The sequence below is a fragment of the Pseudonaja textilis genome, chromosome 1 (assembly GCF_049901715.1).
Source record: "Pseudonaja textilis isolate UNSWEBS1 chromosome 1, rPseTex1.2, whole genome shotgun sequence".
NCBI classification, from domain to species: domain Eukaryota; kingdom Metazoa; phylum Chordata; class Lepidosauria; order Squamata; family Elapidae; genus Pseudonaja; species Pseudonaja textilis.
Window position 1 is genome coordinate 274,260,178 of NC_141990.1, and position 18,852 is coordinate 274,279,029.

At 33.4% G+C, this 18,852-nt stretch overlaps 1 protein-coding gene across 4 annotated transcripts in view; it reads left to right on the top strand.

Moving 5' to 3' along the window:
• The window catches only part of FMN1 (formin 1), a 136,661-nt gene that overhangs the window by 97,060 nt on the left and 20,749 nt on the right, over nt 1-18,852 (top strand). For all 4 annotated transcript variants that reach the window (XM_087921829.1, XM_087921830.1, XM_087921828.1 and 1 more), the window contains 3 exons: nt 2,132-2,191; nt 5,877-5,997; nt 18,102-18,194. In XM_087921829.1, coding sequence (XP_087777955.1) covers nt 2,132-2,191; nt 5,877-5,997; nt 18,102-18,194 — 274 coding nt within the window. The remainder of the gene's footprint in view (nt 1-2,131; nt 2,192-5,876; nt 5,998-18,101; nt 18,195-18,852) is intronic.

Consider the following 18,852-nt stretch of genomic DNA (forward strand, 5'->3'; position numbering starts at 1 on the left):
TTCTAAATAATAGTTCCTGTATATTTCCATCAAGGTAATCTTCCTTAGTCTATGCATATGGTAATTGAGGCATATCTTTTATTACTCTATTTTACTATTAACAGTTGTTGTGAATCTGGCTTCCCCATTGATTTTGCTTGTCAAAAGATCACAGAAGGTAATCCTATGACACTGCAATCATCATAAATATGAGTCAGTTGCCAAGTGTCTGATTTTTGATCAGCAATTATGGGGGATGCTGCAACAGTTGTAAATGTGAAGTCACTTTTTTCAGCGCTGTTGTAACTTCCTCTAAACAAACTGATGTAAGTTGATGATTATTTGTACAAAACTGTCATTAATCCAAAATGCTTCTTTTGGGGGGGACTGATGATGGTGGAGTGGAATTTCAATGTTAAATTAAGCAATGGTGTGAAAAGCATAGTGCCTCCCCCTGACACTGTATCACTGTGAATGTTCTAAAAATTTTGTTATTGTTTACTTCTACATTATAAGATAGACACATCAGGTAGTGATTTGAAGCAAGGGGGCATGGGCAAAGGATTAATAAACAAGAAGCCATTCAGGATGAGGTCAGAAATTAAGCCTGCTGAAGGACATATCCTTCAGAACCCTGGACAGATCCTAGGGAAGCCTGCAGTATTACTAATGAGGGCTAGTTGTGACTGAATTCTTGGGAGTAGAAATGAAGAATCCATAGATATCCCTCTTACCGGCCTTTCTCTAGTTCCTGCCCCTCTATGATAATTTAGACTGTGAAAAACTGGCAATGGTCCATAGAAGGCTTTATATACAATTCATTGTCCATTAGGTGACCTTTAAATGTTTTTATATCTCACCTTTATTAATGTTATAACTCAGGGCAGTGAACATACTTAATACTCTTTCCTCCCCCTGTTTTCCCCACAAAAAATCAACCCTGTGAGGTGAGTTGGGGTGAGAGAGAGGGACAGGCCCAAGTCACTCATCTGGCTTTCATGCCTTAAGTGAGATTAGAACTCAGTCTCCGGGTTTCTAGCCTGGTGCCTTAAACCATTAGACCAAACTGGCTCTCTGGCCTTGATGGTGCAGTGCAGTTGGACGGAGAAATGTCTATAATTTTTTGAAAATGACTTGTCCTTTGTGGCAATTGTATTACAACAGAATCATAAATCATGCAGTGTAAACTTTGGAGATCGTCTAATCCATTCCCCTGCCATGGCCATCCAGATTCTATTGCAGCACCTGCATTATCTTATGGGTACATTTTTTTTTCTCTACGCCCAGTTGAAATCCAAATAGTTTCCTGTACTATTTTTTGGAACAACTTTGAACACATCTACTTCACCTTTTACATGACAGTTTTTTAGATATTCAGAAAGAGATAATGTATCTTTGCAGATTTCTCTTCCCTAAGCTAACGATGCCTAGCTGATTCTTCTAACCTTTTAATGTCTTGGTTTCTTTTCTCTGGTAGCTTCCGCCCACAACCTAATATTTCTGCGAGAGATCTGAGAAGAATTAAAATCTCCATCATGAATTCTGTGATCTCTACCATGTTTTAAATTCAGATGGAAAAATAATTTCCATTGATACTTATATAATATTCTTGCCAAGCCTAATTACTCAGTGTGTGTACATACCGAACAGGCAAGGAGAGGTGAGCCTGAGAATCCCATTTTCTGGGCTTCTGACAAGTTTTAGAATGGTGCTTTGGTGGATGATGTTACAGATTCAGATGGCCTCATTTCAACTGAGGCTATGTCCAAATCATTACTGATCATGACAAGCAACACTTTTATATGACAGAACTAGCCACAATATGACAAAAACTTTATAAACCTATTGATTCTGTATTATCCCCATTAAGAGATAAGTTTCTTGGATTAGTTTCTTAAGACTCTTTAAGTTGTTGAAAAGAGAGTGCCTGAAAATGCAACAATAATAGAAAATAGTAGCAATTTACTATTAATTATTTATACTATTTACTATTATAAATTCGTTTTCATAGAGTTTGTGGTCACTTCATCCTTATTAAGAGTTTAGGAAGTATAAATTACAATAAAAATCTTTTTCAACCTATATTTTTTATGTTCATATTCCACATTTTCTGATATTTTGAAATCTTATTTTTCGTTTCTCCCTTTTTTAGGAAACAGGAATCAGCCTTGCAGATTATGTTGTTATTTATTACCTACGACATTGTGATAAGGTAAGTTATCAATTACTGTGTGTTGTATATTATTTAAAGAAGGTGTTGTAGAGTTAGGTTCATCCCATTCCTATATGATAAAAGAAACAGGAAGGGTAAAGATAGCATGCTATCACATAACTGAGAAAAATTAAATCTATTGGCTTATTTTGACTTTTCTTTTTTTCATGTATCTTGGATTAAAGTTGGAACATAAACTACATGAATAGTTTTACTTGTCTTCCTATGTCTCCTAATTCCAAAAAAAAAAAAAAAACCTTGTGGGTGTGGGATCCTTGTTGAAAAGAATAATAAATGAAAAATTGTTAAAAATAGCAGAGCGACTTCACTAGTTTATTTACTTATTTTGAACTTATATTTAAATTTATGTACCACTCCTAGACAATTCTGGGCCACTTACAAACAGTAAAAAGAGAAATATAAAAACAATTAAAATTACATTTACAATTATAACTCTATCACCGTTCTCCTGAGGTCCCAAACCTGCTGGCATAATCAGTCTTGAGAGACCTCAAGTTCAACAGGGACAAGACCAATCTCATCTCAGAGGGGAGAAGATTTCAGCCGTGCTGGTACCCTCACAGAAAATTTTTTTGTCACTTAGGCCTGCTAAATATAACTCCCCATTAAGAGATAAAAGACGATGGAACCCATAACATCTCTGCTGTTTGATCTGGTAGAAGAGGCAGATGAAACTGGAAAGTGGCTGTCCTTCAAAGTGGGACAGAATATTATCCAGGTTCCTAATTAACCAGCTAGGCTACTCATTAGTCTCATTAGATTAGACTCTAACACTCTTTTGTAAGGCTCTGAAGACATTGTTCTGCCAGTGGGCCTGGAGAACCCAGAGCAGACTGAAGCCCAATTAAACAGTTTGTATGAATGTGTGTTGTCGCCAAGGTGGAGAGGGGGGTTGTTAACTTATTATTTTATTATTTTTCTTTTTATTATTTTTATTTCTTTTATATGGTGTCTTTACATCCGTGTAAGCCACCTTGAGTCACCATGTGCGAGTAGGCAGCCATATAAATTTTCTAAAATGAATCACACACACACACACACACACACACACACACACACATAAGTTTTCGCGGGTACTTACATGTATGGTATTCAGCTTTGTTCGGGTATTTTCCCACGTCATTTTAGTTGTGCTTTTAAAGTTGTAGCCACGTTTCGGCAGAATCTCATCTGCCATCATCAGGCTTCTGAATACCATATATACCATATATGGTATTCATCAAGCTGAATACTATATATATATATATATATATATATATATATATATATATATATATATATATATATATATGGATCTTTGGTTATTCGGGTTATCTCCCACGTAAAAATGGAAGTATCTAGGCAAATACTTCCATTCTTATGTGGGAGATAACCTGAATAACCAAAGATCCACATACAAATACCCGCGAGAACCTCAGAAAACAAATATATATATATATCAGAATATTCAGATTAATAATGCACAGTAGTATGAATAAACAGTTGAATGATTTTACATTAGCTAATAATTCATATATATACTGATTTACAAAGAAGATTATTGTTATCCTTAAAAATGTATTAATAGAAATTCATTTATTGATAACATAGGTTAAATAATACATATTAAAAAATATGAGACTTGATAACATTAAAATATTTTTCAAAATTCTACTTTTGCAAGGAAGTTTAATTTAACCACACTTGCAATCTTTCATAATTTTAATACTAGCTATATTTTGAAGGGATCAATTTGTAGATCTAGTCACATAACTTTTTGGATTTCTTAGATTCAAGAAACATTTAAAGCCTTTATTTGAATACTTCACTAGATGTTCTGTCTCCCCTACCCTTTCCCCCAAAAGGTAAGGGATTATACACACACACAAACACAGACAGGCAAGCTGGCTCGAACTTCGCAGAGCAAATCCTCTGTAAATGATAACATCCTTGGCATCCCACTACATACTGCCTGCCATGTCCGAGCTGGCAGCAATTGTAAATCAAAGTCTTACTCACACAGAGGGAAATGGGTCTTTTACTTCACAAAACACAAGGCAGTCCACAAAACAATCGTTCTTCCCACATAGTCACGAATAAAGTCTAAAGTAAGTTAAACTTTGTGCCGTACAAAGTTTAACGAGAAAGCACACCCACTTTTATCCTCTGTGGGGTGTGGCTCAGTGACTCAGTTCACTCTCTGACCCTCCCACACCTCCTATGTTGCTGCTTGCGTTTCTCCCTACGATGCTGCTTGGGGTCGAGCCAAGACTCCTCCTCTACACTCCCTGTCAGGGGCTGCTCCGACATGCCTTCCTCCTGATTCATCTCAGGCTGTTCCTCTCGGTTGTCTGATGGAACCTGAGGCATTACCAGGGAGGAAGGCATTGGCAGGGAGGAAGGTCCTAGGGAGGAAGGCATTGCCAATTCCTCCCCCTCATCTTCCAGGTCCTCTTCCTCTGACAGCATAGGCTCGGGAGTCAGGGCCACAACAACTAGATATACAAAAATCAGATTAATAATCAATAGGATATTAATATAATAAACACTACAGAGAATTATATTTTAACTTTACAGTGCCAAGACATTGAATTGAACTTCTACAGACCCAAATTTTATGATGGACTAAAGATTTCCATAAGGAGAAAATAAAAGTTGGGGGTTTAATTCTTCCTGGAGCACCCCTCAAATCTTCTTCAAAGAGTTGTGATATCATGAGTAATAGCACATGAAATAAAATAAGAAAAGGAAGTATTTCTAAATCATCCCTTTTATTTATTCTTGCATAAAACTTCTCTATAAATGGCAAAACACAGTTACAAGCCGTTAAATTACAGTTAAATATTAGGATTTGCTTATGCAAAGATAACTTTGTATCTTTGTTTTCCTTGCATGCTGGCAATGCTTTTCAATTAGGTGCCAAGGATAAGATGAATGAATAAACAGAGAAAACATTTCCGTGATGACTGGAAAAGTTACTATTCATTAACCAGACACTTTTGACATTCTCCTCATTTAGGGAACTGTGGAAATAAATAACATTGCCAGACATAAATTTGGGTGTCATCAGCCATCTGTGGACATTACAAAAGCTAGATGTTTCTCAAATTTATTCTCTCTGAACAAAGATGGTAGCTTATTTATCAATTTATTCATTGGATTTATATTCTGCATCTCTAACAATGATAGCTTGCTATCAAATAATTAAGAACCATTAAAGCCTACAAAAACAACATTGATAAAACAGTCTGCATTCAGTCAAATAAACTTTATCTCAGGAACCACAGAGTTTGTCCATCAAATACCTGCCGGTTAAAAGATAACCAAAAATGAATTTTAGAATTTTTGGCAAGAAATTCCACAACAAGGCAGAAAGAGGTATGAAAGAGGGTAAAAGCTGTGCAATTATAAAGGAATACACTATAATAAATACAATACAATGAAGTTTTATTAGCATGGTGAGCTGTCTTTAACCAAGAAGATGCTAAACATTACAATTATTATGTACTTCAAATGTAATTTGGAGATCAAAAGCATTTCATTGGGGGATTCCAGTGTGTCTTCAGGGGAAAGGGTTTTTTTTCCAACTTACATCATTTATTTATACTTATATCTAAGGAAACATATATGTTTCAGTGGGACTTATGACATTTTTGGAGTTATTGTTTTTAACTTTCTTGTTTAGGAAGCAGGAACACAAAATAGTGTATTTCCATTGCCAGAGCCTCAGGATTTCTTCCAAGCATCACAAGTAAAATTTGAAGACCTTGTAAAAGATTTACGAAAATTAAAGAGAGATCTAGAAGGTAAATAAAAATCTAGTTTTCCCTTGAAAATATACTTTTGGACTTCTGAGAAATCCAAGCTTACAAAATCTTTTTGGCAAATCTTCCCAAGTAAATTGGCTTTGGATTACAGCTTTGAGAAGATTACTGCTGTTTGAGTTGTACTACAGCAAACTCATCCTATTAATTTATCACAGTTAAAAACAAAGCCAACAATAAATATTTTTATAATGATAACTTTAATTCTTCCATGTTAAAAGAACATTGCATTTAAGAACTTTAAAGAATATTTGCTTGAAGAATTTGAGTTTTAAGCAAATGTCTTATAAGTTTTCCATTGGATTAAATTTAACCTTGTAGATGGAATCCAGTATGTATAATTGGCTCTAATTTTACACTAATATTCAATAAGTTTTGATGGATCATGAATACTAATGGAAAAGTTGAATAAAATAAGCAATTTGGGATAGAGTTGACATAATTTACGTATCAGTAAAGGCTGTGCTTGCAACTCAAAGCAAAAATTCCATTTGAAAATGATTAAGTTCCTTTTAAACAGACGAGTCTCTTGGCTGCAGCGGGTAGAACTGCTGTCAAGATATATTCTCAAAAGAAGCTTCTACTATTTATGGATTCTCATTGCTTATAGATCAAACACATTTTATCAGGCCATTTTCCAACAAGGGAAACAAGAATTTCAAATCTAGGCTTTCTGCTATGATTTAAAAGAGATCAATAAAAGTCATTTGCTTTTTTTAAAAAAAGAAGATTGGCAAAATGAAATTGGGAGCCATCATAAATTATAGTATGGCTATAAAGCATCTTAATGCATGTAAGTTATTGGTCACTTCTATCCTCTCTAAACAGAAATTTTCTTGAAAAATTCAAGGATCTCTATACACAGTTGTCAATAAAATTTGTCATTAAATAATTTATTCTTCTATATAGCTATCTCTGAATAAGCTGATATTTGTTCTTAAGAAAATTTCAAAGGTCACAGTGGTAAGGAAATATCAGTTGTTGTTTATTTAACCTTGGCATCCATGAATGCTCTATCTCCCCTCATCTCTCAGTTCTGTTAAGCCCTCTTGGCCTACCCTCTTCTATGTTTGTTCATGCTGAAATAGGATCTGCGTTTGATCTACCATTTTCAAAAAGTATCATTCTCCTGCTATACATTTGACATGCACAAGCAGTGATTATTTTAACAGGAAGTCAATAAAATGCTAGGGTTATTGCAGATTTTTTTTTAACATTGCATATCACTTAAAACAAATACAGGAATTTTTCAGTCTTTTTTTTCTCTTTCTCACTTGTTTATTTCACAATCTATTGAAAATAAACTTCATTCTCCTTTAGGATACTAGTCATTTGTTTTTCCATGTGTCTTTATGTATAGCTTTATAGTTATAGGCACTAAAAAAAAATGCCTGATGACTGTTTTTCACAATTACAACTATTTTAGCATTCATGATCATCTGATCAAAATTCCGACACTTGGCAACTAGATCATATTCATGAGCATTGCTGTGTCCCAAGGTCATGTCCCAAGGTTCTGACAAGAAAAGTCAATGGGAAAGCCAAATTCACTTAACCAGGTTTCTAACGTATCAACTGCAGTGATTCACTTAATGACTGTGACAAGAAAACTCATAGAATGGAGCAAAACTCAATATATGTCTCACTTAACAACACAAGTGTTGGTTCAATTGTTGTCATAAATAGAGAACTATTTTATTTACCTTAAAGTAAGATTGAACTTTATAGTTGAACCTTACTGTACTATTTTTAAACAATTGATATAAATTTATCTTATCCGACAAATCCAACAAAAGAGAAATAGAATTTTGCCAGATGGGAGCAAATATGGAGATTTTGGTAAAGTGGATTTGTGGCAGAGTCATGACGAAACAAATATTGCTAGGAATTAAGTTTGTCCAGGGTTCATCCTAAAAATTAAATTTTAAAAAATCTCTCCTGGAGGCGCAGTTTAATGTCTGAAGATCAATTTAATTTTATCAGAATTATCTAGTAGAATGTGGAAGAAAAAAGTAGAAGAAGAGCTTTCAGTTTGTTATTTCAAATAATTGGACAAATGCTATTTAAAAATGGGAGCTGAAGAATAGGATATATTGCTCCACAAGAAAATAAAGTATTATACATTGTGCTATTATCTGTGCTTGAAACTAGCACAGAATAAGCATTAGCATTTTTATTTTCCCAAATCTTATTCTATCTTTAACCTATTTAAAGGCATTATAAGACAGAGAGTTTTCATGAACATTAGTGTTGATCATTTTGAATAGAAGAAATTCTTCCATTGGCAAGGAAACAACAATTAGAGACCTCCCTACAGTATCTCTAGGAGCAGGAATAGTGGCCGGTTTTGCCAAGTGTTTCTTAGGAAGTGAGATATAATTCCACATAAACACTTCTAGTCCACTCAGTTCTGTACAAAATTGTTTTATTTACAATTTTTCCGGATTGTAATGCCATTTTTATTGCTTTTAGAAATGTTTACTGTATATATTATGGTTTTATAGCTTTTAATTTTGTACACTGCCAGAGTCGCCCTAAGGCAAGATAGACAGCAAAATAATATAATAAAATAAAATAAAATATCTTGTTTTACAGCTCAGTCAGAGTTAATATTAGAATTACTATACATTAAGTGTACCTGGATCCAATTATTAGTTCTACATAGAGTAATAAATAATACAAGCAAGAATACAGACTCCAGAATTATTCCTACAGGGATAGTTATATGCATGAATTACAAAATGAAATTCTGTTCAAAAGAAGATACTGATTTTACTCTAAATTTGAATTCTTGAATTTATCATGTCATAATTTGAACTGCTCTAGTGATACATTTAGTACCAATTCTGCTGAGTCCTACATAGCCCAAAGGCATACTGTATCTCCTCTCTGTGAACTCAAAATTCAACTTTATTTTCCACCAAAAATAAAAAGAACCTGGTGGTAAAAACTGAATTTTGGTTAAGAGATCAAGAAGTGGAATTTACAGTAAACAAAAAGCATTTTTCCTTCAAACAACTATTTTTGTACGTTGTTAAACACAATACCATGTGAAATGTTTTAATTGAAAAGAATATTGTATTTTAGCATGTGCACAAAATATCTGACGAATCTATGTAGTTTCTGGCAACCATTAAAAAGTTGTGGCTGTTGGCAAAATATTAGTAAAAACCAAAAACTGAAACAGATGTTATTTGCAAAAATTGTCTTTAGAGAAAGCTGCATCCAGCTATCCAGACAAGTGCAAAAATTCCTATATACTTTAAACGGACCATATTAAGTTTAACTGTTTATATTGCAGATGTTACACATGCTGGTATTATTAATTTGGTTAACCATATCATTAAATTACTTTTGGTAATATTTAAGAGCTTTGCCATCACATTAATTTATTATATGCTATAACTTCAAAATTTTAGACATTCTAAAATAGTGGAAACTTGTAAACTATCCTTAGTTGTAATTGGAAATATTTAAATATATTTACTGTTAATACAAAGATAATTTCCCTCATCAAAGAAACCAAATATCCATGAATGACCTAAATAAAAACTTTAAAAGATTTCTTTTTATTTCAATAGAAACAATTATTTCACCTAATGTATTTTTCCCATCAGATATGCACACACAGAATTTATGACAGCCCTTTGTTGAAGTCAAGCTTCAGTTGTATTCAAAATGTTAAAGGTGTTGCTTTTAAATAATTTAGAATTAAGTAAAGTAAAAGCTAACATTCAAATGAACCAATTTCTAGATACCACCAATTTCTAGATACCACAGAACCACCAGTTCAAACAAAAATGGAACTACTGGCAATTTCATCCCTTTGAAGAGATATAGCCAAGCTTTTTTAAAGGATAATACTTCATTTTTTAAAAAATATTCAGTCTGAGTTTCTTTCAGTACAATCATACATTTTTACATATTAGAATGTAGGCAGCACTCTGCTTTATAAATTAGTCTATAGGTTAAAGAGCTGTTTTCGCCAAAACTGAATTTTGGTTGTTCTTGTCTCACATTGACCCAAAGTGTGCTCAAACTGACTGGTACGGTCCTTATCATTAGCATTACCCCAGCAATATCCTTTCCCTATCTTACCAAAAGAAAAAAGTGGAAGTCATCAATTGACTAAAGCCAGGACAGGTATTGAGAGTTCATTAACTCTGGTCTTATCAGATGACTTGAAATTGAAGAGAGAGAAAAATGGTAAGGAAGCATGAATTAACACATTAAATGAAAGAACAGTAGGTAATTTAAAGGTCTATAGAATAGTATGTTTCATGTTTATAATAAAAAAAAAACCTGAAATGGTAAGGAGAAGTCCTAAATGTAGGACTGGCCTTTTCTTAGCAGCATCAAGAGTAGATCTTGGGTAGGAAAGGACAGTGAATAACAACTAGAAAAAAAGTAAAATGCTTGCAGGTAGAGAAGGAATGAGTTCCTATATGAAAACAATATTAGAAGTTAGACCAACAGAATGGAAGGAAAGTAGACATAAAGTAAGAGGAAAGATATCTAGTATAGAAGTGCAATAAATCTTAATGTCTATGAAAAATGCTGAAAGGAAGTAATAAAACCTGTAGAAATATTTTTTAAAATGACAAGACTGCATATGTAAATAGTATAACTGGATAAATATTAAAATTTGTTATGGGCTGATTTTAAAATTTGTTAACATGTGTGAAGATTCATCCATTATTCTGTCTTGAGTGACATACAATAAATCTTGAACTATTTTGGGCATCCCTTCAGGCACTGGAAAGGTCCTATTAATTTTCTCTTCTCAAGGTAAAACATATACAAAACCTTCTCTCTTCTTGAAATTTATTCCCCTCATCGCCCTTATTGCCCTTCTTTGCCCCTGCTCAAAGGAAGACTAGGCTTGGAGAAAGGCAATTTACAGAATGGCTCAAGGAGAGCCTCTCCTAAGCCTATTTCTAATATCACTATTAGTGGAAAAATACAGGTGGGAAAAGTAATAGTGAACTAAAGGAAAATGGAATAAGCTCAAGAGACTGATGAAAACTTCACCTCTAATAAGGCTAGTGCATGAATAAGGATTTTTCCAGTTAATGGAATGCTTAATATGAATTACTTAAGCAAAGAGCTCTTTACTGGTATTTTGGCTTAGGGTGATTTCATTTTTCATTTCCCCCTTTTCAAATTCTTGGCCACATTTGCTAAATCCAAACAATAGTTTAAAAGCCAAAATACTGTCCAGTGTGTTAGATGAGTTACTAAATATTTAACTGTGTGAAAAGTTCTTACTTTGTTTGTTTTATTTATTTTTACTTTTGATTTATTTCTGAAGCTTCACAGTGTAATAACATAGGGTTGGTATTAAAAAGCTTAATATCAAGCTTAATATATGTCCCTCTACAAGCATACTATCTTTTTTAAAATAAAAAAACCTTAAATATCTATAGAATGAAAGCAATAATTACATAAATCAGAGTTTTACCCAAGATTTTTTGAGATTCATCTAGCTTTATATTTCTGAAAGTTAAGTCTGCAAGATGGGTGGGGAGGAAGAGAGACATAAAGGGTGAGAGAGAATATAACCCTAAATTAGTTTAACTATAGCTCTTGGATCTCAGCCTTATTTCATCCTCATTTGAAAATCACACTGTAAATGATTAATTCAAAGAATAGTAAGCTCTTCCTTACCTCTTCAAATATAGGTGGGTGGAAAGAAAAGAGGCAAGTGTTTTTCAACCTCACCAGTTTTAAGATGTGTAGCCTTCAACTCTCAGAATTCTCCAGTCAGCAGACATTTTAAACTTAAGGCTGAGAAATATTAGGAGATATCAGGAAAAGGAAACATTTAAAAAAGGAGAAAAAGAGATTGAACTTTATTTATTTTGGCTCTGGTTCCATCTGCCATTTGCTTCAACCAATTTTTAGTTTGTCTGCCACATCATTCCAGATTATTTGTAAAGTAAATGTGCTTCACTTTTGGTAAATCAATACAGAATAAAAGAAGTAAGAGAAGGAGACCTCAGGTACTTAATGGTTCCTTAATTTGGTGTTGTCTTGTTTTGGTGCCTCGCCTTACCCAAGGCCAGAGTCAACTAAGAACTGCAAGACATGAGCCCATGTGCTACACTGGTAAATCCTGAAATCAGATTACAAAAAATTCAGTAACTTTTTGTGATTCTTTATTTCCCCATATCCCTCACCCTACCCCAAAATAAAATATCTTGCATGTAGACTGGCCAAGTCTCAGCACTGGAGCAGAATCAATTATGGACATAAAGGAAAGCTCCTTTCATATAATTAGATACCCAAGAATTTCAAGAGGCTATTGGGGTTGGTTCATTCCATTGGTTACCTTCTGAATCACTGATGTTCTGAAACATTATTAGAGATGCCTTGGTTAAGATGATATATACACCCCTTCTAAGAGAACAGAGGAAAGAGAGGAAAGAGCACTAGGTATCCCTTTAAAAAGTTTTTTAAAAGGGTTTATTCAATCAGTTATCACAAGGTTTTTCCTTAAAAATACTTTTCCACGTTCTCTTACTTTAAAATCTTACTCTCTAAATCTTTCTTTGAGATGGCATGGGTTTCAAATGGAATATTTAAAAAGCAGGCCTTTAGCAGCCCTGAGTGATGACATACCTGCTGAGTTCTAAGCAGACATCAGGAGACACACAGAGAATGGCTCCTCGCAATCTTCACTGGAACATAACTCATGAAGGATTGTATCAGTGACAGTTTCAAGGGTCTAAGCTGTTACTTGGCTTGGTTGGGATGATTCCTGTAAGTGCTAGTGGTAGGTCCTAGTATTTGTTCAACAATTCATCCTTATCAACCCTGAACTATTTCTACTTTTACATTTTGTTTTAAAATGATGCCTAAAAATACCAGCTCCTCTCTGATTGACAGCACAGTGCTTCTTACATGAAGGGTTGCTTACATGTAATGGAGCTCTGGACTGATTTACAGGGATCTGTGGAGCTTTAAAGATTATTGTTCACAGACATTAAGGACAGAAATTCCACTTTGTAATTATTTTACTTGATGGATTTTTTTTTAAAAAAGAAGTTGGGTGCAATAATGCATTAAATCTTCTGGGAGCGGCAAAATGCTACTCAAGCTACATTTTCATATTTTACTATTAAATTCTAGTCATTGCCATGGAAACCATAATGCATATCTAGCAGAACATGCATTGTGACATTTTAAATAATATTTCTTGCTATATTCCACTGTCATTTTGGATAGAAGTATTTTCATGCTAATTTTAGATCTGATGCAGTCGAAATACAGTATATATCCAGACCACTTACTTTAAAATGTAATACCAAATGAGTAAAGAAGCTTCTCATGATGCTAACCTACATGTTTATATTTCATGTAGCTAATAATAATATTTACTTTTTATGTATAAAGCCCACTTTTATGTTTAAAAGGCTCCCAGAGCTGATCTTGATTAAGCAAAATCTTGGTATACAGGTTTCATTTCAAACAGGTAATTCAGAGTTTAGTATTTTAAAATTTAACAGAGAATATGAGATGCATAAAGAAGACCAAACCAAAGTCAGTCGCCATTTTTTGAAATGTGTAGTATCTATTTCTTTTGATTTGGTTGAATGGAAATGTAGGATAGCCAATTTAATGCAGTTACTGAATTTTGCAGTCCATAAATAGAGAAATCACTTCAACTTCCAGCAAATTGTCCTCCCCAAGATCTAAACTGATTTAGTCATTGATTTTATAGCTTTCATTTCCTCTAGGAAAGGAGGGATACAAATGAATCTCCCTCACTTATCCGATAACAGAAAATGTTGTGAGACAGGTGGAGCTCAAGAAAAATAACTGGACCAAGGTTACCTGGGTGTCCATAATCCCATGCCAATACAAAAATCAATATGTTACGTAGGCTACTTTATATTGTACCATGCCCTCTGGATGAGTTTTAAGGGAGATTAAAATTGGCAGACAATATCATTTTTTGCATTGTGTTAGTACAAATTAGTATCTTATTATGTTAAGTAAATAATAACAACCAACCTCAGGATGGCAAACATTTCAAGTCCCTATTTTTGTATTTTTGTTCCATTGTTAGCTGTCCAGCATTCCTTGCTACTTTCCTTTGGCTCTAGTCATTACAGCTGGCTTGTTCTAGGGTTTTTCTGTTAAAGTAATTTGAATCTTCCCAAAGATATGTTACATTTACAAGTTGGATTGTTAATCCTTATTTCTGTCCTTAGCTGTCATTCCTTTGCTATCATTCCAGTGTGGTCACAGCATGAGATATGACTGTTTACAGTTGTATATTTTATTATCCAGAGAGAAGACTGGCAGAAGCATGAACAGTCATTAACAGAAACTGTTTTTTCCAGAGCTCTCTAAGAGTTAGCTGAGGAAGTAATTTTGCGTCTGATTTAAGTTTTTTTTAAAGAATCCAGTCTCCTTTAGAAACCATCCTTATCTGCTGTTTAAACAAAACAGCAACCCCTCCATAAAACTGACTTGAACAAGCATCAGCATACTTCTTTACACTGAACATGTGTATATTTGCTAAATTTTTGCCTTCTGTCTCACAACAGAAATTTGAGTTAGACAGGTGAGAGTGGGCCATGCTTGTATGCCTGTTACCTTTCAAACTTCCCATGCCCCTTGCTTTCCTGATATAAATATACACCAAATCTAAGTTTTACTTTATTTGTTGGTGTCTCTTATGGTCTTAACATTTATTGGTTAACTTCCAAAGGACCTTTGGGTGATATACAAAGAATGGAGTAAGTAATGGAATAAATAAATTCTTGTTTTGCTTCTTTATTTGTGGATTTATATCCTGCCTTTCCATTAATTTGCTGGTTCAAGTGGGAGTTCAGTGTTGTGCTTAGACTTACTAGACACCCAGCAAATCCTAACCCTTCTTCTTTGTCCTCATATCCTCCACATAGCCTTAAACGTACACATTGTCTGGGTTTTGACAACTTATTATGTTATTGTTGTTCTTCAGACTATTTTAACAATACTAGTAATTGAAATTGAAACTGGTCATTTTCTTTCTGCCTTTCATCAGTTGTATAGATTTACATTATTTATTTCCAGAATCCAGCAATCAGCTTCAATCCAATCCCTTCAAATCTGTGATCACTATAATCTATAAATCACACGACTCATATATTTCTATGATGAAATTTGCAAAGCTTGGCATCATCAATTCTGTACTATTACTAGCATATATTTTTAAAAATAAAGATCTGTTCTAAACTTTTTGAAATTAAAAAACCAGTCTGGTGCTGGAAAAAGTACTTTCATATACCTTGTAGGCCTAAGAACATTTTTTGTGATTTTTCACTGTAATTTTCCTCACAGATGTCAAGAAATTTAATAGAGTGTCTTCTTTTCCACCATTTGTCCTTCTTTCCAATTGTCCATGTCCTCCTTTGTCTGTTCTGGTAACCCTAGCTGTGCTAGAGTTAGAGACAATCATCTTTATTTTCCAGAAATATCAGTGCCAGGAAAACAAAATAAAACTTTGGTTCATTGGGAAAGCACAGAAAATCAAAACTACATTTGTGGAGAGTAAGGAAGTTCATATACTCAAATTTTGAAAAATAACAGTTATATTTCACATTTGCGCTTCTACCCAAAATTTAAGCATAATTTTCTCTAGGCAAGTTCTAATTATAGGTTTAACTTTCCAGTGTACATTTCAATTATAATATGTATATGAAATAATGATTTTCCTTCACATAATAACAGAGGATCAGAAATAGAAAAACAATTGCATGGGTGAGTTATTTTTTCTGGCAAATGGTATTTTCCTCCAAATGCCAGTTATGATCTCCAGGCCTGTTTTATTCCTTTGCAGAAAGACTGTGGAACTTTCCTCTAACACTAATTCAGAAACATTGATGAATTATTGTCTAGCGAGAATGCTCAAGACAGCAGAGTTATGTCCTTGACCAGAATGTAATACTTGATCTCTTGTTGTCCTGTTGCACAGCATTTGTCATAAATGTAATCTGTTGATATTACATGTGACATCAATATTCAATAGCCAACATTTAAAAATATGTTATGATTTTTTTTCAATTGGATCATTGATGTTTTAGTTGATATTATTGATTATTGTTTGACTATATGTGATGGTCTATATTTAATGAACTAATACATTAAAAATGCCAGATTCTTCACGTTACATACACTGAAATCAGTGTTATGTGCTTCTAAATTAATGTGACTAGGATTAGGCTGTATGTGACATTTAAAGAAACTTTAGAAGTTAAGATATTTGATCATGAATAAAAAAAATAACATTTCATTTAGTTGTAGAATTAAATGTTGCGCTGTGCATTTCTACCTTCTGAAGTAAGATGGGTAAAAACATTTCTCTTTTAATTAAAAGAATATCTCCTACTTTCTTACAAATCGCATTATCAATTATGAAATTTAATTTTCCCCATTCTTTCTTTCACTGTACTGCACAACTTACATATGCAGTGGACGCATTATGAAGTCATTAGAAATTTCATTTTCAATAAGACCATTATTATTCTTTTTATTTTCTAAAATTGTCTCACTGTCAAATTCTCCAGACTGTCACTCTTGCCATAATTGATGATTCCAGTTTCTCTATATTATTGATTCATATACAAATGAGCATCTTAACATGTATCAAGATCAGGATCAAGACACAGAATCAGTCCAGCTTTGATGTGATTCTTTTCCATCTGAAGTGTTGGAACACTAGTAACTTCCTGGGTCTTAGCCTGGTGAATGCCCACTATTGTCCAGCCCAGTGTTAAGAGTAGTGGCACTGCAGTGTGTCAGAAATTGGGTCAGGTTCCCTAGCTATAAGCGAGGACACAAAAAGTAAAACTGATAAAAGGAAGGATATTTTACACCCCAATATCTGCCCTCAATTTAGAGCATTGATAGGTCAAGTAACCCACCAAAATAAAATAAAAGTACTGAGAACCTCAGTCTTTCTTTCAAAATATACACCTAGTGCATACACTATGGGGTGAACATCCTCTGGGAAGACATCAGATATCTTAATCCATAAAACTGGGCATATCCTCTGCTTTCTCAAAACAGTTCAGAGCTCTGTACTATTCCCTTACATAATTATAGGTAGTAATGTACATAGAGAATTGTTCATTGAAAATCATATGTATAAATCAGAAATATATAGTATTAAGTTACTCAGATATAAAGGTGTTAATCAAGTTGTTACTATTCTGTGTTCTTTCTCATGTTACTACTTATAAAGCCAACAGCAAATGTCTGATATTAATCTTTAGATACATTTCACAGGCTTTAAAGCTAATTGAATTAATTGGATTACACAGGTCATCCAAAAAACAGCCGAAGTCTATTCTCACTGCTATTTATTGTGTTTATTTTCTGTGCATAATGAAAATGTTTACATTTTTGTATGTAAATAAGAATAAGTCACTTGTTTTGAATTCTTATTCAATTAAACTTATAAAAACATAAAAAAGATATAAACATCATGAAAGGAACTACTAAAGTTATTTACTCAGAAGTAAGCAGAACTGAGTTGATAATGTACTTGTACGTGTGCTGGGTTGCAGCCAGGCTTTTGATAATCAGTGAAACAATGTAATTGTACTTCTTGAATGCATCATAATATTTTCTCTTTATTGTTCAAATCGTCTGTACTATTTTTCTAAACTGCTTCCTGAAACTTGTTAGCACTTTGCAAAATGTGGAGGATGGTGATTCCAATGAATGTGAGTAATAAAGGCTAATTTGGGAATCATTCACACTAGAAATTTCTGCTCCATGGAACAAAGCCCATTAGTAATAGCAAAGCTAAACAATGCAAGACTGTTGCTATGTAAGAGACTGTTTTTCATAAAGATACGTTAAGTCATTTTATTACAGATTCACTCCATAATGAATCACCTACATGACTCACATTTAAGCCAGTTCTTTTTCTTAATTTAGGAATTCTTTTCATAAAGTATGTTACAGTTCTGGTGGATATTTATTTCTATTAGTTGGATATAAACTATTTGTTGCTTGAAAATATTTGAATATTAGTCTTTATTGGGGGTTTTGTGTTTTGTTGTTTAACACTGAGTTTATTCTTGTAGATTGTGGAAAACAAATGAAAGTTGTTTTCAGAGAATCATCTGAAGAACACCTTCAGCCCTTTAAGGATAAGTTTGAAGATTTTTTCTGTGAAGGTACGTACTTTTCAATCTGTTTAAGCACATGCCCATTCTTGATATATTTCAGTTCAAATCTGTTTTTAATTATTGGTTCAGATTTATGCAGAATGTGGTCCACATTTCTTTATATAGGTGAAAAAACCATTTCCAACTGGAATCAGAAATTACATCATTTACCTTAGCTTATCTTCACATGTTCTGGGGCATTTCAAACATAATTCTTCAACTTCAGTTAGTTTAAAGTAGATTCCATATCTTCTTTCCATTCCCTGTCTTCAAAACCTTTGTGATATAGGATTTATACCTTCTCTTCTTGTTTCTTTCACTTTTTGAGTGGGTCTATTGTCACTGACATTAGATAATAATTGTCTTTATATGCTAGTTACAATATACTAGTATTAATATATTGAAACATAGTAATTTATCAATGTGGTTTTATATGGCTAACAGTATTTTTTTATATTTTTATATCATCTAAATATATTTACACTGCCTTCACTAAGATTTACAGTATCTCTTAGTTAATGTACAATAAGATTGTAACCCAGCAACTATACTACTACATACCAACTAATGTTTCCAAAAAGAAGTGTAATACATGTATTAAGCTTCCTCATAAACACAGTAGCAATAATAGGTTTCTCACTGCAAAGTGAATCCATTGATCAACCTA